The sequence below is a fragment of the Emydura macquarii genome, unplaced genomic scaffold (genome assembly GCF_026122565.2).
Source record: "Emydura macquarii macquarii isolate MOO-44397 ecotype Brisbane River unplaced genomic scaffold, CSIRO-AGI_Emac_v2 contig_2897, whole genome shotgun sequence".
Lineage (NCBI taxonomy): Eukaryota > Metazoa > Chordata > Testudines > Chelidae > Emydura > Emydura macquarii.
Genome location: NW_027133034.1, coordinates 19,845,957 through 19,873,243, shown reverse-complemented (window position 1 = coordinate 19,873,243; position 27,287 = coordinate 19,845,957). Strand labels below are relative to the sequence as shown.

The following is a 27,287-nucleotide window of genomic DNA, read 5'->3' as shown; positions in this document are numbered from 1 at the left end:
TTTACCTAAATATATGCAAATCTTACAAACTGGAAAAAACAAATATTGAATGGTGTCTCCCTGAGATACATATAACAAAAACTTTAGTCTCACAAGGGACAACTTTTGGACAGAAACACTTTCATTCAGATGAGTGAGTCTTGACAGGTCTGCAGGGCTAGTCATAGACATGAGGGGAATGGGTGTGTGGGTGGCTAAAGAGATGGAGGTGAACACAGCCCACAGTGGCTTGTGGGGTGAGGGGATGTGGCTGTGTGTGTGTGTGTGTGTGGAGAGGGAACAGATTGTGTGGGTTGTGGAGTGATGGGATGTGTTTGAGTGTGTAGCGGGGATAGGTGGTGTGGATCATGGGGTGAGGGGATGCACGTGTGTGTGTGTGTAGAAAGGACAGGTTGTGGGATGATGGTGGGCTGTGCTTAGAGGCAATGATGAATTTGTAATGAAAGAGGTGCTAGGGCTCAAGCAATTTTTTTTTTTTTTTAAACTTTCATAACTGACATGGCCAGCACAGCAGTGCTCGGGCTATGAACTGCTAAAGCCTAGAGATGCCAGGGCTGAGCCCTGCCACAAATTAAGTACTGTGTAGCAGGCATAGGTTGCTTGAGTAGCAGGGTGCCTGAGGGGATGGGGCCCTGTGAATCTGTGTGGGCATGCACTGCAGAGGAAAGCGGGGCAGGGTATGGGGGTCTGCAGGTGTGGTATAATGGTGCTGTGCAGTGGAGGGTGGTGGTTGCATGGCAGGGTGAGGGTGTGCGGCTTAGCAAGATGCGTGTGGGGCAGGGCTCACTTCCTCTCCCCACCCCAGAGTCTAGCAAACCCTCCCCTCCCCCGCGCTGACTCAGAGCTGGGTTTTTGGGGTATAAATGGTGGGGAAAGTACCCGGTGACGTCATACAGCTCCCACCCAAACGCGTGGAGGCCTGCAGCCAGGGCTGTGTTTGGGTTTGTAACGTGAGGGGAGGCTCAGAGCGGGAAGGGCAGGGATGCAGCCCCCCGCCTTGCACGTCACTGTACAACGACCACTCTCGGGGGTGTGGACTGGGGAGGAAACAAAGACAGGGCCAGGCTGCAGCAGCTGAGGCCCCAGCTCTATGCGGGGGAGGGGGCTGTAAGCGAGGAGAGAAAGAGAGTCTTCGCCAGCGCCCAGGGGGCGGGGCGCGGCGCGCGCTAGCCCCTCGCACGCCAGCTGACAGTTGCAGGCGGTAGCGGCTTTTGAATTTAGTTTCCACTCCACAAAAAAGAGCAGAGCCCGGCCGGTCTCGCGGCCTGATTGGGCAAGGGCGGGTCACATGGGGGCCCCAGTTGTGTGGGCGGGGGCCCGGCTGAGCGCGCGCCGGCCATATTGGATGGGCGCGGAGCCCGCCTGTTTTGTGTTTCATTCTGAGCGGGACGGCAGCGTGGCAGGCGGGGGAAGGAAGGAGCCGGCACGCGCGGGCGGCGGGTTCGCTCCCTCCCTACGGCTGCTCGGGCCGCCGGTCTGCTCCCTCGGCCCCTCCGTCTCGTTTAAACCGCCGGGAGCGGCCGCGGCCCCTTTATTTTCCCTCTTTCTTCCCCCCTCTCTTGCGCCTCCGGCTCGTTCATTCCTCTTCCTCCCCTGCCCACCCTCTGCTTTTGCACCGGCCGCTGCTCTCGCTGCAGCTGCCTCTTTCTGACCCCGCCGAGCCACTTTGGCGCTCTTAGATCCGCCCCGCGCCTCTCCTCCCTCGCTTGCCTTTGCCCCGTCCCTCCGCCGCACCGCCCGCCCGCTCTTTCTTCGCCATGGCGGCCTCCACGCCGCTGGGGCAGCGGTCCCGGGGCAGCGCGGCCAGCACCCCGCTCAGCCCGACGCGCATCTCCCGGCTGCAGGAGAAAGAGGAGCTGCAGCACCTCAATGACCGGCTCGCCGTCTACATCGACAAGGTGCGGAGCCTGGAGAGCGAGAACAGCGTGCTGCATCTGCAGGTGACCGAGCGGGAGGAGGTGCGCGGCCGGGAGCTCACCGGCCTCAAGGCGCTCTACGAGGCCGAGCTGGCCGATGCCCGCCGGGCGCTGGACGACACGGCTCGGGAGCGGGCTAAGCTGCAGATCGAGCTGGGCAAGTTCCGCACGGAGCACGAGCAGCTGCTGGGCAGGTGAGTGACCCCAGGGATCTCGGGCAGAGGGAGGAGGAGGGCCCCGGGCCGGCGCCCTCAGGGCGGGGTGGGGGTGAGCCCGTAATCCGTTGCCGTGCAGCAGCCTGGGCGGGAGATGCAGGGCAGCAGCCTGAGGGGGGAGCGTTTGAACGGAAATGAATGAATCTGGGTTTCCTCTGCGCCTTGCGCGCTGCATCGTGTAATAGGGAACCAGCCCCCGGGCACAGCGGGAGGGAGACCACTGGCTGCCCCGGGTGTTTCAGTGCTGGCTGGGGGCCTCAGTGTGAGCTCGCCCCCCCGCGGCACCCCGGGCTCTTTTCTTACTGGGAGAGCAGCCGACCAGTCTCTTCCTGGGTTATTCTTCCATAGGAGTGCTTTGCCAGGGAGTCTTCCTGCTATTGCCATGCTGTCAGGTCCTCCTTGTCTACACTTAAATCTTTCTACTCCCGCCGTATTTGCTTAATTTCTGGTCTACATTACTTTGGGAAGCGGATGTGGGTCCCATCTTCAGCAAGCTCCCCCGCTTCCCCTTCCCCACCTCGGGGGCTCGATCTTCCAGGAGACGAACATTGCATAAACATTTTGATCTTGTCTTTCTCTTTCACACTGCAAGAGACAAGGCATGCTTTCAGGGGGTGGTATTCTCTTTTCCCATTCATTCTCTCTAGTTGTGAGTACAGTAGCCTGTCTGCTCCAGCTGCTGCCATGTGCTGTAGCTAGTGTCTAATTTGAATGAATGAATGAAAGGAGAGGTCCCTCCCTGCACTTTCCTTTGGCAGCCCCTATTCCTGTCTTGGGGAGGGAGAGGAAGAAACTGTACCTTCCTGGAACAGGGAGGGGATTGGGTTCAGAGCTGTGCTAGACATAGCCCTTCCGTGCTTGTATAACTTTTCTGGCTTGTGGTTCTGTAAAACACACTATAACTTTCCTGGGTGTCTACGTCTGTCTGACTTACTAGCTTGCTTTATAATGTGTATCTTTTATGTAATGTCCTTAATACATAGACTCAAGTGCTTCATGATACTATCCTAATACATAGTGTTGTGAAGCACTATAGTGCGACCTTGTTAGAAGAGAAAAGGAGGGTTCCTAGGTCAAGAATTCTCTGTATTCATGTGGCAGGGATTACAAAGATTATTGGCTAGACATAGTGTGGGGATGGCTCTGTGTTAAATCAGGATTTTAAAAGTAAATTGCCAATTGTATTTTAGTTGGGGGAGTTGTATAGTTATATAGTTACCATATAGTAGTAAACTTAAAGTTAAAATGAAAGTTTTGTGAGAGAGAAGAGTCTAGGATTCTTCCTTTCTCTTCTGGTTGTAAAACTTAGTTTTAATCATGCACTTTGGTGATTTAGGATGTATATTTTTCTGTTATGACTGTCTGTCTTTAATAGTGTGAAGGAAAATAAATGTCAAATGGAACTTAGAAGTCATGTAGCCTCTAAGTTCAAGATATTTTTTTTTCCCTCTGTGGTGTTGATAATTTTCAAAGATGGGAGATGGATAGGTTTTTAAAAGTAACCTTTGCACATAAAGCTTATTGGAAAACAGAAAAGTTCACTTACAGAAAATAAGTGGTAGGTGAAGTACATGATGAAATCTAGTTCCAGGGGATGCTCAAGACTAAAAATCTTGTGCAGCAATTTTTTTCTGATGAACCTTTTAGAATAAATCATGCCATGTCCTGTTGTAAAGAATTGATTTGTTCAGCTTCCTCTTCTGTGTATCTTTGGCCACTTCAAGTTGAATTCCTCACTTAAATTTTTAACTCATTACTTACGTGATCTGCCTTCTGCGACCTCTAAGAGAGAATTTAACTTAATTTTAAACTTTTTTTTCTGTGTTAATTGCCTTCCATTTGTCTTGGCTTGAAATCAAGTTAGTTTATGAACTGTTTGAGTGAATATCTCCATTCATCTCTGCTGTCAAATAATGGACAAATATTTTTAGCATCCTCTTTTTCATTGCAAGGAAGTCTTTCCTGTCAAGTGTGGGTGTAAACTATTCATTTCTGCTGAATTTGGGATTTCATTTAAAAATATGTTCTTAGTCCTGGTGGTTGTGAAAATATTTGTATACGTAAACTGCTGCACTTATGTCTTCCTTTGACTACAGACAGCGCCAGAGCCACTGTTCGCAGTTTTGTCAAACAGCAGCAGTGTGTAATTAATAAGGCTAATCAATTTAACTGCTATTATTTGGAATCCTATGGGCAAGCAGTGAAATAGTTAAACTGTCAAGGTTGTTGCCATTCATTGGCTGGAAAAGCAATGAATAGTAGTGGAGAGACATGCAATGAAATGACACCTGGGTAGGAAGGGCAAAAACAAAACAACAAAAAAACAAACAAAAAAAAACCCCAGAGGATGGTGGAGGGTAGAGTGATGAAGACCTTCACCATTTCCCTGCCGCTGGTAGTCTGAAGGGACAAAGCCAAGCCAAGGAAGCTTTCTTTTTTAGCAGTTTGGTGGCTGAGAGATTAACATTTTTCAGAGGCAGATACAAAAGATGTAAGGTGCAGGGACAGAAGCTCCTTCCTCATTTGCTGACGGTGCCACTGGGACTAGGTTTCTCATTAGTGCATACATCTGGACATCAGTGAGTGGGGAGATGTGCTCAAACTGTCCGTCCTCATCTTCTGCAGGCCTTACGAGCCTACTAAACTTTTCAAGTCCCATCGAACCACTTTGGAGTCAAGAAAAATGTTCCCTTAATTGTTTCTGATCTTGAAGTCTGTACTTTATTATGCCTGAAGACCTGCTAACAAGTATAAAATTCCCTAGGTCATCTCTAGATATTTTACAATACAGGTGTTCTACAGGCATCTGTTCTGGTGCAGCTGTACTTCTGTTCTCAAATATCTTAAACCAAAGTAGAGGCTGTGTCTGTGGAGAGTTGGCTCAATCATGTAATCCTGGCTTCCCCTTTGCAGCTGTTATGTTACAGCTGTGATGCTTTAGTCTAATCCAGGTTTTTGAGCTTCATACAGGGGTAACATGGTGAAGTTCAGTGCCTGTGATATTCAGGAGGTCAGGCTGGATGTTCTTGTGTTCCCTTCTGGCCTTTAACTAATATTAAAAGATGGCTAAAAATACTTTCTTAAAATGGTCTGAATAACAATGAATGGGGAGAGCTGGTGGTCCCAAAAGATCTGTTTGGACTTCTCACTGAAAGGTTGACAACTCCTGTAGTAGAGGTCTCTTCATTCTCCAGTACATTTTTATACACTGATCCAGAGTACTCTTACTAGTCAGAAGGTGCTGGCTTTCCTACCTTCTTTGAGTTATTTTACATGTTATTACATCCCCTGCTCTCATCAGACCTCACTTCCTTCTTTAGTCCATACAAAATGCTGCCACTAAACTTTCCTTCCTTGCCTTCTTATTGTTTTTATAGTTGCCCTCTTTGAATCCTTTTCTTTGGCTTTCCATCTGAGTATTGTAGCAAATTGAAACTTTGTTACCTTTGAAGGGCAGAGTTATACAGCACTTTCCTATTTATCCTCTCATATCAACCTTAGTTTTGAGTCCCCTAGCATCCATCAGTGCTCCTAACTTCATCCACCCTTTTATCAGATTCTCACATAGTTGCCCCTGTGCAGTCCTCTATTTATGGCATGGTCTCCCTGAGCTCATCCACAAGGGCCTTATCCTGTCTATATTTAAGCTATTCATTGCTCAATGTAAGCATTCCCTCTAGGAAGGTGAGATGGAGTTAAGTAAATATGGGATTTCATAAATGGACTAGCATTTGTTTTTGTGACAGACTGAGATTTCACTGTGACCGTTGTTCAGTGGCTAGGCACATGTGCTCTCTCCTCATGGGAAATAATGTGGTGAAAGCAGCTTTTAAGCAAATTATACAGCAGAATGAAGATATTAGTAAAGGTTATAACTATCAAAAGGAATTAAATTTAGTCTTGCACTTTGATTTTTTTTTTTTAGCTGAAACCATGCAATAACAGGAACTTTTTTGCTTCATATCTTAAACTAGCTTTCCTTCCAAATTCTTTGTTTTAAAGGGAATAATTTCTGTGCTGGGATTAGACAATGAAATACTCAATCTTGGTTTGATGGGGCAACCACTTGAGTGACTGGGCATGTGTTAAGCACAGTACAGCTGGTATACAGGGCAACTGCTCAGAAGAACCCTGCTGTCTCAAGGCAAGTGAAGTTGAAACAGCTGTCCCAGCATTTCCTGAGGTGCATGTGTGGTATGTTATAATGGATTGGAAGTACTGGTTAGGGGAGTTGTCTAAATATGCTTCAATAAAACATGGAAATGTGTTTTGCCTGCAAGATACAGATTAATTGGCCTCGATTAGAAATAACAGTGCAAGGAGCTATTCAATCAAGGGTGGTTGGGTAAATAGAAAAAGGATCTGACTTTCAGAAGTATTAAGCTCCCGCTGCAGCTCAATTTAAGACATTTGGAGCAGTGGGCACTTTGAACAGTCTCTAAATGATCAACTTTTATTTAGTCGTTGTAGTGGTATTTGTACTGCTGTTACGTTGCATATATTGGAAATAAGGAAGGCCTTGAGTTGATCTTGTTTTGGAAACTAGGGACTTCCATCTTCCTCTCAGGAGTGCCTGCCTCTGCAGCAATAGGGTTCCCAAAAATCATGCCAATTTGCTGCTAAAGTTTCCCCATGGTTCATGGGGTTCTGCTTAGCAACAGTGAAACTGATCTGAGTCTTCTTAACTTCACACTGTTGCTTTTTGGTAAAAGGCAGTACTGGACCTGTCTGAGATGTCAAGATGACAGTGGTCAGTTAAGAGTCTTCCATAAATACTTCAAACTTAAGCTTTCAATAAAAAAGTTATTCTGCAGAAATTTATGGCTTGGATCCCCAATACTCTCCAGCAGAAGTTTCGTTCACCAACAGCAAGTGGGAACTTCTCAAGTTCTGGGTTTGCATAGACAATTTTAAGATATAGGTACATCCAACACGTATCTAAAAATACTTTCAGGATAAATTGATTACATCTTCCTGTACTTTAAGGTACACTTTCTTGAGGAAAGCAAATAGCCACTTGAAATAAATGACTTCTGTTACTGAAAAGCAACAGCAAAAAAAGATAACATAAATTGAAAATCTGATAATGAAAAATCACTCTTTAGTTTGTAATGCAAACTTAGAGCATAACTAGAGATGGAAAAGTATAAACCAAATTTACTCAGTTACTGCACTAAGCACTTCTATGAGGCAGAGGTGATAAATCTATTAAAGGTGACTTGCGAAGAAGAATGGCGAAATTTGGCTTGTACTATTTTGTCTTGAATGTAGAAAGATGGCCTAAAATACTCTTCATAGGCTGGAAGACTATGATTAGACAACTAGTGAAATGGTGATTTCACAAGTGCCAGGAGAATGAATGAAAGTTGGAAAACTCAAGGGGGAAGGGATTTTTAGTCAGACTGTTAACAACAAAAGGTTCTTATTACCTGTATTCAGTGGGATTATCAAATAACTCCTTTATTCAAAATGTTAAAGATTTTAAGGATTCAGTACCTTAACCTCTTCAGTAGAGTTAGAACTCACAATAAAGATCCATGTGTTCTTGTTTATTGGGGGGGGGGGCGGAAATAGGTGCGCGCACAATCTTTTTGAAGTCCTTTGCATGCCACTTCTAAGCCCTTTAGGAAAAATGAACAATTCCTCTGAGCATCTTTGTACAAGTGTGAGATCAGGGGTGGCTGATAGCATTTGCTTCCAGTAACTAGTGTGTGTTCTTGTTTGAAGTGTTTTATTCTGGAGGAAAAGGGGGATGGGGGAATGAGGTTCTTTTTGTTTGTTTGAATGTCAAGTTGAAAAGTGAGACACCATTCTAAAATCACTGTTAAACATTATATCCAAACTTAGTTGGTTGGGGAGCTTTGCCTGAGTAAGGAGTGCTGAATAGGCCTGTGGGTAGATAAAGTGGATTCAAGCACTTATTTGAGTAATTTAACAGATGAGACACATCTGGAACTTGGGTGGTGGCTCAGTGCTTAATTCTAATATTTCAGTTGCTAGTGTTGATTTGGTAGTTTGTTCTAATAAAAATATAGGTGGTGTGAGGGAGAACCAGAACCAAATTACTGTCTGAAAGCTATAGGAAAGTTTACTGAGAGAAAGGAATTGGCTTACATATGATTTTCAGCGGTAAAGCTGATCCTATAAACACCTCTTTTACAGTAGAACTTCTAATCTGATTAAGTTAAATGTAAATATTTCCTTGCTTAAAGTGGCTTTACTGTCTTACTATTCTAGAAAACAAAATCTGGAAAACTTATACTACATATTTCTATTTGGGTCAATACAGTGACCAGTTTTCTTCATTGCCAGGTCTTATACAATTGCAATGGAAAAAGAGCTCAATAAGTGCGCCAAAACAAGCACTGTACCGAAGCAGTGGATGGCCAAGCAATTTTTCAAGAGTGGCAGTTCAGAACAACTACTACTGATATTATTCCTTTGTAGTGTGAGAATGCTAGTGAAATATGGATTGACCGCATTACTTTGTGCTGATAGACCTGTGCAGCTGTATCTACATCAGCTTTTTCCTTAAAATAAGCCATTTGTGCAGCTCAACTGGTGGAAGCAAAGTTGGGAGCATTACTTTAGACATGACTTTTGGGTGACAGCTTTAACAACCATATCATCTGAACCTAATTAGAGCTAAACAAGATGGGTTTAAACCTTTTGCCGCTGGTGTCCTTTGCCCTTTCTATGCTAATACTTTTGCTGGTAGAATGACATTGGTGAAAATTTTTAAGGGAGAAAAGACGAATGTAGACCAGCCTTAACTTTGCCTTAATTTAGAAGCTTCACTTGCCTGCATAACAAAGGGATCCAGACACTCTTAAAATAACAGCTGTTAAACTTCACTTTACTATAGGTCTCTTTGTTTAGCAATTAGTAGGTTATGTTCAGGCAAGCCCTACTGATGAAACTTGTGACTCTCTGCCATCTTTTATTTTACTTTAAGAAATATTTCTCCTATACCTGAATTACAGTATAATAACAGATGCCATTCATGGCAGTTTAGCATCATTTTATTTGAGGAGGAGTTAGGCACTTACGAACCAGACTACATGAAGGAGCACATCTTTGAGCCAATCTGTGAACATACTAGCAAACGGGTATTTATTTAAACATGTACACTCCTGTTTGGTGCAGGAAAAGCTAGATAGTTCTGTTGATAAACGAGAGCTTTTGCTGTTTAAATAAGAACCTATAAACATGCACACTGTGTATTATCTAGGTATATATGTAGTAGTAGTTACTTGTGCCTGAAAAACTTGAACAGTTTGACTGATCTTGTTGAAACTCCCTCAGGTTCGTTTAGAACTGGGGTAACTGACGCATTTTTAAGGATTACAAAGACTTCCACTGGAATGGAAATATAGTAAAAGTATGTTGTGGTGTCACTCTAGCAGAGAAACGAGGAAATCTGCATCTTACATTTTATTAAATATAGGGATTAGCTGTCCAAATACAAATTAACTATATATTAGACTTTTAAATGAATTATATACTTTTTTCATTTGATTTTAAACTGGTTAAAATTTAGCAAAATCTTCAGTTATCCTTATTAAAAATTTGAATTCTTAGTGATTCTTCTGAAATGTGAGTTGCACGTCTGGGTTGATGCCATCCGTAGTAACAAATAAAAAAATATGGGTGTTTTGCAACAGAAGCTTGAGTTTTGGTGATGTTCTTGTAGTATAACTAAATCTATACTGCACTTTTTTCTTTCTACTGTTGCCAGTGGTGGCGGCGGCAACAGTGAGAGCTCTAATTTAAATCATCTGCCTGTATTTAACCATGGGCTGAACAGAATGTGTATCACCACTTGTGGACTTGAGTTGAAATAATTAAAGTTTGAGAGTTATAATAGATAAATTCTGATTCCAGTTAGTGTACACAGGCCCTAACGCTGCTCAAAGCAGGTTTAAATATATGATGATTAAAATGCTATGGCAGACTGCAATATGTATCCCTATCTACTGTTGGATCTGCTTGGTAGCAGTGGACAACTTAAAAAAAAAAATGGTAGAGGAGGTCTGTGAAATTTCTGCAAGTGTGCTACATTCTTAGTGTCAGTATCTAAGGCTAGGCTGATAAACTGCAATGAATCACACTAAATGCCTAAGATAGTTTGGATCAAAGTTCTAGTTGTGCAAATAGTGACTTTGACTAAGTCTATTAAATTAAAGCCTGCCATCTTATGGTTGTAGTAAAAATTGTCTGAGAATGTATTTTTTGGGCTTGCTCTGTTGTTGGTACAAATCTTTGAGCCATTTGATTGCAGCAAACTGGGATACAAGTAAATGTGCTGTCCCATTGGTTCCTGATCATCTTTTTTTTTAATTCCCGCAAGAATATTTGTGTGTGCTTATTAGTAAATAAACCTAGTTTATTTTTTTGTTCTTGATGAATACTGCTAAATATGATCTGTAAAAGAATCTTAATCAGATATGCCCTTTTTATACTGTATAAAGAACAGGTCTGTTATACTTTTTTACTTTAAAACTATCAGGAAAGTTAAGTGTGCTTATCCCACTTTGCTGGGACATTTTTCTGCTTTTGTGAGCTCAAACATCTTATTAAAAGGCGTAGGAGTTGTGAATCTTCAGCACCAGATGTCGTTTGTTCAAGACATGAAAAATAATTAGTTATGCTTTTAAAAAGGATTACTAAAATTACTTTCCTCTATATTGGAGTGACAAGGTGGGTGGAGTAATATCTTTTATTGACCCAGCTTCTGTTAGTGAGAGAGAGAAGCTTTTGAATTACCTCACCCACCTCTCTAATATCCTGGAACCCACATGGTTACAGCAACATTGCATTTCCACTCTGTTGTCCACCTTTTAGTCTGTTGTGATGTCTTTTCATGAGTACTGTGTTCACTGTTCAGAAATTCAGGTCTTGTCCACGCTGAAAGACTAATGTAAAACAAAACCAAACAGAAGCCTCCCCAACTATTTTCTCAAGTCGGAGTATCTTTTCTTAAGGTAACATTCAACTTTTATTATAGTGGTTTAAACCTGCCTTTTGTGTGAGGTAATTATAACCAGTGGTATGTTTACATCCTCCTTCTCTTTGGCACCCATGAGATAAAGGTGGTGTGCTCTTTAGCTGTTTTTAAAAAAGCTTCTATTGAATGCAGCAGACAGTGAAATTTAAAGGGAGTGAGTTTACATCACACTACTTTTTTACATACTTTTAGAGTAATCTGAGGCATTACTTGCAACTGAAAGATTCGAAAAAAACTTTTTACTTTGTTTATATGACAGAAGATTGTATGATTTTTATGTAGTCCTTCTCCTGAACCAGAATTGGAAGACTGTTTGTTTACATGCTAGTGTTTAACAGTCAAAACTGTCTTCATTACTGTTTCAGAAAGCATGATTGTCTGTGTCTATCCTAAGAAAATGGGGACCCATAATTCTTCACCAGTGCAGTTCCATTTGTAAGGCCATACTGTAGATGGAAGTTGGATGTCTTTACCCTCATTTTGTCAGACTGTTCAGATGTGTTTAGGCAACGTAGTAGGGAAAAACTAGTCCTGTTTAAGCTACCAACTCCATTGGTTGAGACTTGGCATGTGAATATTTACTAAAAGAATTCTCATCAGCAGTTCAGTCTCTTTATGTGGACAGGTCTACTTAGTTAGAGCCAATACAGTGGAACAGAGAAATTCCCCAAATTTTGTAGTTGCTAAATGGAGTGGGTAGTGTGTGTGGGAGTGTGGGAAAGAGCCCCTGGACCAATTATTTCTCCACGGCTGCTTCATGTAAGGAGGTGGCTTGGGCTTATTTTGGGGCAGGGAAGTGACTTCAGAGCATGTTTGGGGTAAGGGTCCTGGGCTAGGCTGTATTGTCATTATTTCCTCCAAGAATTGAGAGTTAATTCACTCTCCTCCCTCCAGCAAGGTGCTGCCGGTGGAATTTTTTTCTCTCAAGCATCTTATGGAAGAGAGAGTTTTAAATTTGAAATTGAAAACATAGGATAAAGCTTAAACTTGTGATACTTGTAATTTATGTTAAATAAAAAAAATGAAGCACTATATATTTGCTGCCACATTTTAAAGAAAGTGAAACCACTGAACTGGTGGAAGTCATGGGCTTGAACTTATGGAACCAGGTTTAGTTAGTGCTAAACCGGCTTTTGATAGCAGTAGCCTCTTCTGCAGGTGCAGAAAGTATTTTCTTCACTTCATTTTAATTGACTAATTAGTTCAAAGTTAAAAATCCAGTAGGGAGTTGAAAAAGCAGGAAAGCTTCGAAGAGGGAAAACAATCTTAAAGTAGGTGTGAGGATGATATCTACTAGTTTAGTTCATGTCATTCAAGATTTTACAATAAGCTCAATTTACTAACTAAAGAAAATATTTCATTTCTTTAGGTCAGTGTTGTATGCAAAACATGTTTTGATAATCTTGTCAATTTTTTCTTATGTATCCATTACATTTAAGGTAGTTTTTAGTTAATAAAAAAACTAATGTTTTTGTGCATATTTAATGTAATTTGAATTTCCATCCAAATAGAGCTAGACAAATTACAAATAAAAAGTCTAGTAAATAAGAAACCATCACACCATTTTCTAACATAATAAAAATGTAAAAATTAAGAATCTGAATAAATGTAAATTAAGCTATGTAATTGATTAAATAAATGCATACTTTCCTGTTGGCAAAAAGCTTTGATACTAAATTGGTCCTATGTTTAGTTGCAGATCAACATATTTTAATGGCTACTACACAATGAGAATCATTCTCTCCGTAGAAAAATAACTGAAGTACAAATGCAAAAATGATTAAAATTATTTAGATCACTTTCCTGTTGTTGATTTGAGTCCTGTTGATTTAAATCAGTCCACCCAGATGAAATCTTTACTAGTGGGTGTGTTTTCACTATATTTAGATTCTGCAACCCAGACTTAGCAACATGATACTACTACATGAAGATCAGAAAGCTGAAGTGATTTTCTTTGAGTTAAATGCAAAAATAAAATCACTATAAATTATGAAAATTAAACTTTTTTTCTCATTCTAAGATACTCTTAACACATGTAAGGAATTTTTTTCAAAAGCTGTTTTAACCTGATAGTCTTAATTAAACAGCCTTTTATTTAGTTTTAATTTGTTGGATGTTTCCAGACCTTTGTCTCACCAACTTCTCTGGTTTATTCCAGCTATGCAAAAAAAGAATCTGATCTTAATGGAGCCCAAGTCAAGCTTCGGGAGTTTGAAGCAGCCCTAAATTCCAAAGAAGCAGCACTGGCTACAGCACTTGGTGATAAGAAAAGCCTGGAAGGCGAACTTGAGGATTTGCGAGATCAGATTGCGCAGGTGAGATAAAGAAGTGGTTCATAATCCACTTGCTGGTGTCTGCTGATCAGTTCAGTTCTCTAGCCAGCAACTCACTCCTTGTAAAAGAGCTAAATTTTACTCCAACCAAAATTGGAACAAAAAAATGCTGCAGACAGACATTGTAAAGCAGTTACTCCTTTCCAACTGAATGAAAGCAAAGTTCTTGTGTTTTTATTTTTAAACTGAAACATTTGCTGGCATGTTTGCTAAGCTGTCCATGTTCTTCCCAGTCTCTTTCCCTGCATGAGGGGACAATAGAAATTTGCTTATGGTCTGAGATTTTGTTTAAAGGGTCATTTTACTTTAGGAAAATGAGTTTCCTGTTTTTTCCCCTCCCATAGGTAAAGGGGAGAAGGAAATAGTTTAGTTTGTGATACTTCTCTCCTTCCCCTTTCCACTTCTAGTGGCCATCAGTTGATTGCTCCACCTAGTCCCGACATCCTAGGGAAGGCCCCTAGCATCTTTGTTCTTTCCTGGCTCAGTCCTCCTCTCATCTATATTTCAGACTAATGAAATTCTACAGGCTGGCATTAAGTTCAGCACTTGAGAAGGATTTCTTTACCATCAGTGGTGTTGTCTGTATCCTTCCTTCTATCCTTCTCCCCTAACACCACACAACACCAAATCTATTCTCCAACTTTTGGATGATTGTGTTTGTCTAATCATTTTTCACAAGCTATTCCAATATTTATATATAAACATCCACTTACTGCTAGTATTTTCCCTCAAATGCATGTAATAGTGCCTGTCCTTTTCTGAAGTCACTGCAAAGCAGTCAGGGGTGTAGCATGAAGTTCTAATAACAATACTACACACTGATGGAGGCTCCACTGCAATTAAATGACCAGAAGAGTTGCCAATCAGAGAATATCTTCTGACTTTTCTTGTCCTCCTTTTAAATTTATTTATACTCTTGTCTAGTTAAATCACATCTTGTCTATTCCTTTTTCCTGCCCCTTTCAAAAGAACCCCAAACAAACCATAAACAAAAATAAGACTTCACAGGGGTTGGAATCTAGAGAACTAGCAGTTGTGCAGTACAAACATTTTTTCCAGGTGCACCTCAGCTGCTTCGGTGCTCCCTTAAGATTGTACACATGTGGTGTAAGGAGTCTTGATTTACACCTCTTTAGAACAATGTTCTCTACAAATATTTAAGAATCAGAGACTGTCTACGAAAGAAAAAAAGATGTAAGTGAACAATCTCCCATCTCCCCAAAATTATTCTTAGTCATAGGCCCCAAATTGACTTGCCCACACCTTACTATGATAAATTTTGATTGACAAAATGCTTTAGGTGAGTAGAATCTTGCAAAGCTACTTTAGAACACAGTAAGCTGTTTAGACCACAAACAATTTTACTTTGTTGACATCAAATGGCCTCAAGACCGTAAACTCTTAATTGACCTACCTTAGATGTTTGCCCATTACTTAACAAAGAGGGAAGAAAAGTTGTGCACTAGTTTTGTAAACCTTACAATCAAATGTGCAGGCTCTGGTAATAGGTATTTTCCTAGACCTGTACTGATATTGGTTGGTGGTGCTCCCCAATCTGTCTTTGCCAAATAGAAAGTCTTGACACCAGTCTTTCAACCAGTTTCTAAAGGGATTAACGGAAATTGATGACCATCTTTGAAAAAAGATACTGCACTTATGGACTATCTTGACTGTATATGTAATGAACTACAAAAATTGTGCAAGGTGAGGGTAAAACAGACTTTGTTGATGTAAGTATTGGATTTATTCAATAAGTTTGATTTCAGTGCACATTTTGTTCTCAATTGCTGCTTAAATAAATGATGTATGCGAGTTCTACTTAAGCCTTCTGCTGTATTAATTTTTTTTTTAGTTGGAAGCCTCCTTAGCTGCTGCCAAGAAACAACTGGTAGATGAAACTTTACTGAAGGTGGATCTTGAAAATCGTTGTCAGAGTCTGACTGAAGATTTGGAGTTTCGTAAACATATATATGAGGAGGTAATTCTCTTCAATACTAAGGGTTAGTTCTAGAGGAAGCAAAATTTAAGCATTTGATCAATTCAGCTTGCTTTTTGGGAATCTGATATGTTTTTATCTCTATTACAGAAGCATAAGAACTTAACCTGGGATATGACATGACTGAAATAGCTTTTTTTATACATGGTGAAATAGCTTAATATCACTTAACCTTGCAAAATTGTAGTGAGAATTTAACAGTCCATGTAGAAAATGTATTCTTCCACTCCTTGCAATGATGATGGAAAACAGATTTAAATTTTACACTATCAAAATATTTGATATGGGCAAATAAACCTTGTAGGGTTGCAGTAAAAGGGACACTTGTGGCTTTTAAAAATGTTCTAATCTTTTTTTACCTGTTACCCTTTTAAATAGTATAACCTGAAATTTAAGTATTCTCTTTACGATAAGGATTTTCTGCTTCCCTGTTATGTATGAGTGTTCTGGAGCTGCACAAGAGCAACAAAAACATGATTAAGCACACCAGCCCTTACTCTGTGTACACATCTACTTCCTAGCCAGTTTCATTTTCAGTTTTACTGCTTTTACTAGTAAACACCATTTTGCAGAGCCTAGGGAAGACTGTACAAGTGTGCTGCCTTTCCTCAAGCAATTATTAATGAAAATTGCTCAAGTGATGTTAAATGCACAAAATAAATGGTAAGAGAGACATACATTTGCTAAAAGTGAAATGTAGGTTTTAAAGTGTAGAGGGGAAAAAGTATGCAGTCCTCAGAAATGTGATATTTCAAGTTGAGGGTGCTCCTCTAGCACTTTTTTTGTGGCTAGTTATAGGATGTAAAATTTAGTTGATGGTGTTAGTCAGATCTACTGTGTGAAATGTATAGGTATTCACTAGAGCATAGTTTCTCAACCTGTGGTACGTGTACTGAGACACAGGCAAGGGGTATCTGGGGAAAAATAGAGTGAAGGGGAGGCGGGCGGCAGCTGCTGACTTCCGGGGAAGCTGGGTGGCAGCTGCCCACTTCCCACCTGGTCCTAGCTCCCAGCTAGAAGGCATGGGGCAGCCCCCTACTTCCTGCCCAGTCACAGCCTCCAGCTTCTGGGGGAGGCGGGTGGCAGCTGTTGGCTTTTGGGGGAGGTGCATGGAAGCCACCCACTTCCTGCCAAGTCACAGTTCCCAGCTGGGAGGCAGGTGGCAGCCCCCAGCTTCTGTGGGAGGCGGGCAGCAGCTCCTTGCTTCCTGCCGGGTTCACGCTCCCAGGTGGGAGCCCAGTGGCAGCCTCTTGCATCTTGCGAGCTGGGTGGCAGCCACCTGCACCCTGGCTCCGAGCCGAGGGACAGCCTCCAGCGCCCCAGCTTGAAGATGGGCAGCAGCCACCTGCCCACATCCTTGGGTCCCAGCTGGTGCGGAAGCCTCCTCTGCCACTCAATCCAAGTTGGGGCAATCTCCCACCTCCTGGGCTGGCAGCCAGGCAGCAGCTTCATGCAACTTGCCCAGGTAATAGCCCCCCTCCCTGGCTCAAAGCCCAGTGCCCAGAAAACTTGTCAATTTCACTGCTCTAACTGAGCAGTGACATTGACAACTATGGCAGCCCTGGATTTCACCAGTTACACACACACACCCCTCCCTCCGTCTCTCACCCCTTCCTCTCAAATCTATAGCAAAAATTTGGCGCGGTGCTTTATATTTCCCAGCATTGGCATGCTGCTCAAAGCCTCCTAGCTTTGGCCATCACCTCTAGCTCAGGTACATACTTGAGTTGCGCACCCCTGGTGTAAAGGTGGTAACCCTAACCACACTAGATCTGACATCTGTCATATCATGACCTTCTCCGCCCTTCTTCCAACATATGGCTCCACATTAGTCTGTAAATATAAAATCCCATGGAAATTTGAGTTTTGGGGTACTTATTAAAATTTTCAGAAGTTAGGTGGTACTTGCTACTTAAAAGGTTGAGAAACACTGCACTAGAGTATAATTTGTAAAGATCTGCAGTAGATATAAAAACATCTGAAAAAATGTAGAAGTATTTCACAACTCTAGCTGAAAACTACATTATTTCACAGTATGATTATAGCAGCTTCAAATTGGACTCTCTTGGATGTTGGTCTTCTAAAGCTTATCTTGGGTGAAATCCTCAGTATGTTGTGAATGTTATACCCATGTTTTATTGAAAGTTATGCTATTTCTGTTTTTCTTAGGAAATCAATGAGACGAGAAGGAAACATGAAACTCGCCTGGTTGAGGTGGATTCTGGGCGCCAGATTGAGTATGAACACAAGCTGGCGCAAGCACTTCAAGAAATGAGACAACAGCATGATGCACAAGTGAAACTGTATAAAGAAGAGCTGGAACAGACTTACCATGCCAAAGTGAGGGCATATCTCTTTATACTGCTGTTTGACAGATTTTTCTCTTGGGGTGTTATAATAATTCCAAAAAAACTGTAAAACAACTCTTTAAACTTCAAGGTGTATCAGAAACCTGGGGCTGGATTTAAAGTTTCATGTTTCTGTGTGTGAATTTGAATTTCTTGACACATGTAAAATTCTGATTTCCACTGGGAATAATTGTTAGGAAGTACCAAAATGTAGTGTCTTGGATTGCACTTGCTACGTGTGAAAATGGGGAGTATTACTAGTACTGTGGATTCCAGAAAATGTTTGACATGTATGAATTACAATTGATTTATATTAGTGTTGGTGGTGGACAGGGTTTCCCATGTTTTATAAAAAAAAAAACAACTTGCTGTATAATAGGTCTTGTTGAAAGGCCAACATCCCTTTTGACAATACATTAAATGTGCTTAAGCTGCAAGTCTACCACACAATCTTTTTCTCCACAGCAGGGGCAGAGTGGAACTTACTGTACTGAAATCTATCACGTTACATAGTTTCCTTCCTCTGCCTTGATGATTCAGCATTTCAGTAAACCGACTCCTCTCAATTTAAAGTTCCTTCAGCTTGCATTTTCCCATTCATATGCATGGGTTTAATAGTAGGTAAACCACGTGCATTAATAAAAGAATAAATTGCATAGTGTAATTATAGTAAATTACTATTGATAGTTATGCTCAGATTAATCTTCCTGAAAAACTTCAACTGAATTTTGGAATGATTTCCTCCTTTAAAGTCTAGCCCAAAATTTAAGGACTAGATCTATTTTTACTAGCCTAAAAAGCCTTAACGAACAGAAGGTTTGTCTGATGTGTATGCTGTTATGTTTTAGTCTGTACCCGTGACCATATTTGAAGTGATAAATGTTTTTAAAAAACAGTTGAATTTATGGTGCTGCCTAAATTATCTGCAGTAGTATTGTTTGTTCACTTCACAGTTGCTAATATATATATACACACCCACACACATTTATATTTTTAAATAGCAAATTACTTAAAGGTGGTGGTTATAAAGTGAGGGAATGTGATGGCTCAAGGGACTGGTAATGTGGTTATGAAGATTTTTGATTTGGAACACCCAAATGTTATACTGATTGAAAATTAACAGAACTTTTGTGGAATCAGTTGGTGGTTTTGGTCAAGTGCCTGCACAGGTAGCACCACAATAGGAGCTCTTGTTTGGTAGTCTTAGGGCCAAAGAAAGAAGGGTTTGAAAACTGAACTCTTCTCTGGAGGGAAGACTTTTATAGTTCCAATTTGGTCATGTTGATGGGGTGAACTGGGGAAGCTTGTACTGCTGTGTGTTTTGGCTTCCAGGAAAGTGAATCTAGCACTGTAATGAGCACAACACTTGCCAGAAAAGGCAGCATGACGCTTTTCCCGTGTTACAGCAGCAAACAGAAATTTTGTGGTTTATTAGGAGTACTACATGACATTTAGGTGGCCCATGCTTCCTTATTTGTTAGTAGCAAATTGTGTGAGGCTGATGTGCAATTTGCTTTGTTGTAGCTTGAGAACGCCAGACTCTCCTCTGAGATGAGTAGTTCCACAGCCAACACAGTAAAAGAAGAACTGACGGAAAGTCGCATGCGGATTGAAAGCCTCTCTTCTCAGCTTTCAAACCTACAAAAAGAGGTAACACGTCACATGGTATTTAGACCGTGTCCCTTTAATAGAATTTGATTAATTAAAAGTAAATAGTAGTTTTCTCTGTTTTAAATCTGTTTAACACAATTGTATTACTTTTTACTTTTACTGTTTTCATCTTACTGACTGTCCCTTTCTAAATTCCATAACTTCTGAAAATAAAGTTGAGCTGTTCTACAGTATCTTACTATGTGGTGTATTTCAGTTTACCTATTTCTCCATCAAACCCATTCTGTCAGTGACTTAGTGGTTAACGAAGTCATTTCCGTTGTGCTCAGTCTGCAGTTTTGATCATTGTTACAACCTGTTCAGTTTTGTGCTTGTTAAATGTAAGCTCTAGGATTGATTTAGGAAGGACTGGTGCCCTGATCTGGTATTGTTTCGACAGACGTTTTGCTGCAAGAATTACAAGGTTTTATTTTCACCTCACGTTCACTTCCTCATTGTATTGTTTGTTCTCTTTGTAGTGTAGGTTCTTCTATTCGTTACCGTAGTATTTGAGCACCTGGACATTAAGCAAGATGATATTTGTCACATTTGTGTTCTCATCTTGTTTCCAATGTATGGAGAGTATGTTCCGGAAACTTTATTTTGTATATACACACATTGCTATATGTTAGAAAAGGTAAGGTCAAAGAAATGCATCTTGCACTTAGTGGTGAGGGTTGTGATGATCCTTAGTTCCTAGCTGAATTCATTCCGTGGTCTTTGGCTGGCCCCTGAGAAAGCTCAAACTCTTGCAAAGATGAGCTTCATCTTTATTGTGTACAGTTCCATAGTGCCAGAGGAGCAAAGTTGTTGTTCCAGGTTTTTATCCTGGAGCTTTAATGGAACTTTTAGATATTTTGTGTGCAGGCCTTTAATTGTCTTGAAGACAAGGACTGAGACATTGAACTTGATTTGATAATCTGTCGGGAGATGTGCCTATATCATGCTGTATTTCTATAAGAAATTACAAAATAGCATTTCAGATGAGGTTCTTAAGAAAGCCACATTGGAACCAAAAGAACTCTTATTTGTATTACTGTAGCACCTAGGAGCCCTACTCATGAACCAGGAACCCATTGTGCTAGTCACTCTACACAAACAGAACAAAAACATAAGTTTCCTTTTTCAAGGTAGGTGAAACAATATTAATGAGTACATAGTTATTTTATATCTAGAGGATTTCAAAACTTAAACAATTGAGACCCACTCTTGCTTGGTAACTGTAGTATTTACACTATGTAAAATTGTCATTGTCTTTAACTAAAGCAAATTCCTTAGGAAAGAAACTCACCTTGCTCTCCTACTAGCATACACCTTGAAGAATCATTTAAAGCAAAAGCTTGAATATATAGCCAGGACTTGCAGTATAACCTGCAAATCATCACATTGTCTCTTGGACCAGCAGGGAAAGAGTTCTTGAGTTCCCTACATCAAGAACATCCTGTGCATATCGGGAATTCTAGAAGCTATTGATGATCTTGTCTGTTGGGATGAAGTGTGAAACTATAAGCAGCCCCTTAAATAACCAGAGTTCATGAGCTTTATGCAGCAGAGTCCTGAATTGAATTGAACATATTCAAAATCATAGCAGCCTACTGAGCAGAGGTGTTATATGTGCATCATGTGACAAACACCAGTGAGTAAGCCACACATCCTGCATTAGCTGAAGGTTGGTCCATCTCATCTACTGTTACATAATCCAAATTGAAACAAGCAGAGACATGCATAACAAGCAAAGTTTGGTAAAGAAGTTAAGCTTTCCTTTCATACACAAAGATGAAAGAGAGCATTCATGACTACTCATAGACTTTAAGGTCAGAAGGCAGCATCATGATCATCTAGTCTGACCTCCTGCACATGGCAGGCCATAGAACCTCACCCACCCACTCCTGTAATATACCTGTAACCTCTGGCTGAGTTACTGAAGTCTTTAAATCAGGATTTAAAGACTTCAAGCTACAAAAAAGTCATCGTTTACGCCAGTTTAAACCCATATGTGACCGATGCCCCATACTGCCAGTCTGACCCAGGGGAAAATTACTTCCGAACCCCAAATAAGGAAGTCAGTTAGACTCTGAGCATGTGGGCAAGACCCACCAGTCAGACATCTCGGAAAGAATTCTGTGTGGTAACTCAGAGCCCTCCCCATCTAATGTCCTATCACCAGTCATTGGAGATACTTGCTGCTAGCAGTCACAGATCAGCCATTGTGGGAAGTTTCTTCATAACATCTCCTTCATAAAGTTATCAAGCTCAGTCTTGAAGCCAGTTAGGTTTTTTGCCCCCACTGCTCCCCTGGGAAGGATGTTCCAGAACTTCATTCATCTGATGATTAGAAACCTACATCTAATTTCAAGCCTAAACTTGTTAATGACCAGTTTATATCCATTTGTTCTTGCGTCCACATTGGCACTTAACTTAAATAACTCCTCTCCATCCCTGGTATTTATCCCTCTAATGTATTCATAGAGAGCAATCTTACCTCCCCTTAGCTGCCTTTTGGTTAGGCTAAAGAAGCCAAGCTCTGAGTCTTCCTCTCATAAGGTAGGTTTTCCATTCCTCCAGTCATCCTAGTAGTCCTCCTCTGCACCTGTTCCAGTTTGAATTCATCTTTCTTAAAAATGGGAGACTAGAATTGCACACGGTATTCCAGATGAGGGGTCACCAGTGCCTTCTGTAACGGTACTAACACTTCTCTGTCGCTATTGGACATCTCACCCAATGCATCCTAGGACTGCATTGGCCTTTTTCACAGTTGCATCACAGTGGTGGTTCATAGTCATCCTGTGATCAACCAAGAGATCCAGGTCTTTTTCCGCTGTTGCTACGTATTTGATAACATTTTTCTTATCAGTAGGTACTTAAGTAAGATTGGTCCCAAGACTGATCCCTGAGTAACTCCAGCCTGACATTTCAACTTTTCAGCATGGCCTATTGTAGTCTCCTCTTTAAGCAGTTCTGAATCCACCTTTCAGTTGTGATATTAATCTCCATCATCTATTTAACTATTAATTTCCCATGTGGAACTGTATCAAATACCTTCCTGAAATCTAGGTAGATTAGATCTGCTGCATTTCCTTTGTCTAAAAATATTAGTTTTCCTCTCAAAGAAGATCTGGCATGACCTACCTTTTTTTAAAGCCATGTATTTTATCCAATTTACTGTTTACCTCTGTCCCTAACTACTTTCTCTTTCAAAATTTGTAACAAAGATCTTGTATAAAATTTGTTACAATACATTGTAACAGGCCTGTAGTTTTCCAGATCACTTTTTTCCCTTTCTTAAAAATAATTACATCAGCAATTCTCCCATCATAGGGTATGACCCCCAAGTTTACATATTCATTAAAAATCCTTGCTATTGAGTTTGCAATTTCATGTGCCAGTTCCTCTAATGTTCTTGGATGGAGATAATCTGGACCCCTTGATTTAGTACCATTAAGTTGTTTGAGTTTGACTTCCACCTTGGATGTGGTAATTTCTATTTCTATATATTTGTTCCCGTTAGTCGCTTTGTCACTACCTCTAAGCTTTTCATTAGCCTTATTAAAAAGTGAAGCAAAGTATTTGTTTAGGTCCTGGTCCATGCCTAGATTATCTTTACTCTCCTCCCCATCCTCAGTGTTTAGCAATCCAACTTTTTCTTTCCTTGCTTTTTATTTATAACAGCTATAGAATTTTTCGTTATTGGTTTTAATTTCCTTTGCAAGGTCCAACTCTCTGCTTGGCTTTTAGCAGTTCCCACTTTATCCCTACACTTTCCGACCTCCAAGAGGTAGCTTTTCTTGCTGATCCATACCATTCCTTATAGGCTTTTTCTTAATCTCCTTTTTGAGATGCTTGCTCATCCAATGTGGTCTGCAACCCTTCACTATGAATTTTTTCATCTTGCTTGGGATATAGGCTTCTGATGGTTTTTGCTTTTTTGACTTAAAGTAATTCTAAGACTTCTCCACATTCAGATCCTGAAGTTCTTCAGTCCAATCCACTTCCCTAACTGATTCCCTTAATTTTTTTAAAGTTAGTCTTTTTGTAGTCAAGGACGTTAGTTGCAGATTTATTTTTGCTTATCCTTCCGTTTAGTTTAAAATAAACTACCTCATGGTCTCTTGAATCAAGGTTGTTACCTGCAACCAATTCTGAGAGGTTCTCGCTACTCACCAATACCAAATCTAAAATGGCATCACCTCTTGTTGGTTCACTGACAGTCTCTCACATCTGATGTCCAGGAAAATCTGGGCCTTAGTAGCATTTCTCCAATCTGTATCTGAGACGTTAGTCTCCCATAATCTCACAGTTCCCAGTAGTATTGATTTCATTAAAAGCATTAAAGAAGTTTCTATTCATATCCAATACCACTACTATTGACTTAATGCAGAAGAAATTGAGAATCTGCCAAGACCCCCAAATTGTGTACCTTGCTAAAGTGTGGGCAATAGGTAATGTCCAGGCCCTCTGTTGCCTAGCCTACCAGAGCCTTTTACTTGGAAGAATTATACAGCATTCCACAAACAAACTGGATTCTTGCTGTGGTTGCTTGTGTAGTCTATGCTCCGTTCTGTCTGGAAAACTTCTGAGCAGGTCTTCAAGGAATCCATTTTGAAGCACTTGGAGGAGAGGCAGGTGATCAGGAACTGTTAGCGTGGATTCACCAAGGGCAAGTCATGCCTGACCAACCTGATTGCCTTCTATGATGACATGACTGGCTCTGTGGATGTGATGAAATCATTGGACGTGATATACCTTGACATTAACAAAGCTTTTGATACGGTCTCCCACAGTATTCTTGCTAGTAAGTTTAAAGTAGTATGGGTTGGATGAATGGCCTATAAGGTGGATAGACAGCTTGCTAGATCATTGGGCTCAACAGGTGGTGGTCAACAGCTTGATGACTGTTGGCAGGCGCTATCAAGTGGAATGTGCCGGGGTTGGTGCTGGGGCCAGTTTTGTTCAGCATCTTCATTAATGATCTGGAGGATGGGGTGGATTGCACCCTCAGCAAGTTTGCGGATGACACTAAGCTAGGGGGAGTGTTAGATAAGCTGAAGGGTAGGGAAAAGATACAGTGTGACCTAGACAAATTGGAGGATTGCACCAAAAGAAATCGGATGAGGTTCAACAAGGACAAGTACAGAGTTTTGCACTTAGGATGGAAGAATCCCAAGCACTGCTACAAAGTGGGGACCAACTGGCTAAGCAGTTTTTCAGAAAAGGAGCTGGGGGTTACAGTGGACAAGAAGCTGAATAGGAGTCAACAGTGTGCCCTTATTGCCAAGAAAGCTAATGGCATATTGGGTTGCATTAGTAGGAGCATTGCCAGTGGATCAAGGGAAGAGATTATTCCCCTCTATTTGGCATTTGGTGAGGCTACATTGGGAGTACTGTGTCCAGTTTTAGGCGATTCCTCCACGCGCAGAGGATAGCAGCCTGGAACTACCTGAAGGGGGAGTCCAAAGAGGATGGAGTTAGGCTGTTCTCAGTGGTGGCAGATGACAAAACAATGAGTAATGGTCTCAAGTTGCAGTGGAGCAGGTGTAGGTTTGATATTAGGAAAAACTTTTTCACTGGGGGGGTAATTAAGCACTGGAATGGGTTACTTAGAGAGGTGGTGGAATCTCTGTCCTTGGAGGTTTTTAAGGCCCAGCTTGACAAAGCCTTGACTGGGATGGTTTAGTTAGAGTTGATGCTGCTTTGGGCAGGGGTTGGATTAGATGATCTCCTGAGGTCCCTTTCAACCCTAATTTTCTATGATTCTGTGACTTCAGCTGGAGCTGGTGACAAGGTTTGAGTATAGAATACACAGTAGAGGTCCTCGTTACTCAGGTGCATTGCATTATAAAATAGGACAAGAAGTTAAAATACTTTTCCTGATAAACTGGGAGGGTAAAGGAGAGTGAGAATCTGCGATAGATAAATTGAATTGCCCAAAATTAGAATTTAACCGTAAAGCTGGTGATCAAACTTACTGTTCTATGTATGAAGGGTATGATGAAATTTTTTAATACAAGTGGTTAGTACTTATGTCCTCTGGAAGGTAGTACCAATGGCAGCACACCTCTTACAGTACCAGGCTGTCTGGTTCTAGCTACGTTTCTCAGTAGAAACCCTGATTCATTTTAAAATCTTCCATGACTGTCACTGCCAAAGGTCACTGTGAAGGTTTTTGACTGAGATCTTAGTGAATGCTCTGTAATAAACACCCTAACAATAGCTGCTTTGGTAGGATAGACTATTTTGTATTAATGTAGTTTAACACTATATAAGATGCATGAGGGTTGTGGTGAGCCATCCAGATTTCCATTGAAAGGAATGCCCATGCAAAGTAGATGAACAAAAAGTGGCCAACTTAGGACACGGTATATGCGTGGCCACATCTGTCACTTCATTCCAATTCTGTCTACGTCTTCCCTTTTGTTAGAGAAGTCTGAGTCTCTTCAGGCTATGTGTATTGCAGCATAACTTGGGAATCCTTTGGTTGCATTTGCATCCTTTTGGTGTGGCATTGGCCTTATGTGACTGTCTTGGGCAGTCTGGCAGGTGTAGAAGGGGGAAGATATTAGTGTGTACTGTGGGGTAGGACACATGGTTTGCTTCCTTGGTGATTCACTGGATTTATTCTTGCACAATCAGGAAAAATGTACAGTCTATAATGCACTTTTCACTTATTTGTCTTCCTTTTGAGGCACTCAACAAGCTTTACAAATACGAATGAATATAGCTTCACAACTTTCCCTGTTACGTAGGGTTATCTCAGTTTTAAAAATGAGGATGCTAAGGCACAAGAAGTTAATTGATTTGCCCAGGAAACTTGTGGCAAAGCCTGGAATAAAACCTCTAAGTCCTAATCCTGTGCTTTAAGCACCATGCCGTCTTTCCATGGTGTTTAAAAATGTTGGAAAGGTAACAGCCATAGATTTGATTGTATGTCTTCATATTGTGTGCGGCTGATGTTGTCATGGGGAAACTTACAGGCACGCTACTCTGGTTGACTGGAACAGTGAGTCACAAGGACTTTCTGAGGTGAAACTTCAGTACAGTGTGAGATTTTTCTTCCCCCTTTTCCCTTCAGTGACATTGCCTAACTTTGTATTGGTGCAATAATGCAGTTAGTAAACTGCAAAAAAAAAAAAAAAAAAAAACCCAAGTCTTTCACCCCTCTTTAAAGGGGGAAGCTGCTCTGAAAAGAAAGTGTTTAAAAAAATTCCTATAAGAGCAGATAAGTTGAATGTGTATGTATAATCTGCTGGCTTTACTCACTAAGATAAGTCTTTAATACTTTTTTTCCTATCTTTCCTGCAGAGCCAAATGCAGGTTTGGGGTAGTGTCTAAACTAGTGGCTTTTTTCAGTATCCCAACATTACATTGGCATCAATGCAGTTCAGACACTTCAAGAAGTGATGAGCCCACTCACATTGACTGCGTGGTGGTGTGTTTCTGCCATATTGTACAATGCTACTGAGAGCAAATCTAGACCAGATAGTGGCAAGATTGCTAGCAGCTGGGCTACACTAGTGTTTGCCTCGCTGCTAGTATCAGTGCTGCTGAACCCATGCAATTACAATGGGAGATTGGGAGCTTAATGTGGATGTGATTTGAGAGAGTAAACTGGATTATTTTCTGGGATCAACAGAATTGTCGCGTTTCCATTATTGGGGGGTGCACGAGCCAGAAAAAATCCAGTTTGTGTTTGTTTCCAGCCTGACTTGCCAGACCTGGCAGCTAGGTTTTTTAATACCTGTAAATGGAGGAGACTTAATTTGGGAGATGTTAAGGTAAAAAGGAGAAATTCCATGATACCACTTAGTCACGGTTCAAAGTAAAA

At 41.1% G+C, this 27,287-nt stretch overlaps 1 protein-coding gene across 2 annotated transcripts in view; it reads left to right on the top strand.

Moving 5' to 3' along the window:
* Positions 1-1,306: 1,306 nt before the first annotated feature.
* LMNB1 (lamin B1) overlaps positions 1,307-27,287 on the top strand; it is a 33,877-nt gene continuing 7,896 nt past the window's right edge. Inside the window, exons 1-5 of one of the 2 annotated variants that reach the window (XM_067568638.1) lie at positions 1,307-2,110; positions 13,297-13,453; positions 15,324-15,449; positions 17,637-17,807; positions 19,340-19,465. In XM_067568638.1, the coding sequence (XP_067424739.1) occupies positions 1,758-2,110; positions 13,297-13,453; positions 15,324-15,449; positions 17,637-17,807; positions 19,340-19,465 (933 nt within the window). In that variant the 5' untranslated portion in view covers positions 1,307-1,757. The remainder of the gene's footprint in view (positions 2,111-13,296; positions 13,454-15,323; positions 15,450-17,636; positions 17,808-19,339; positions 19,466-27,287) is intronic. The other variant, XM_067568637.1, reaches the window with a different exon arrangement.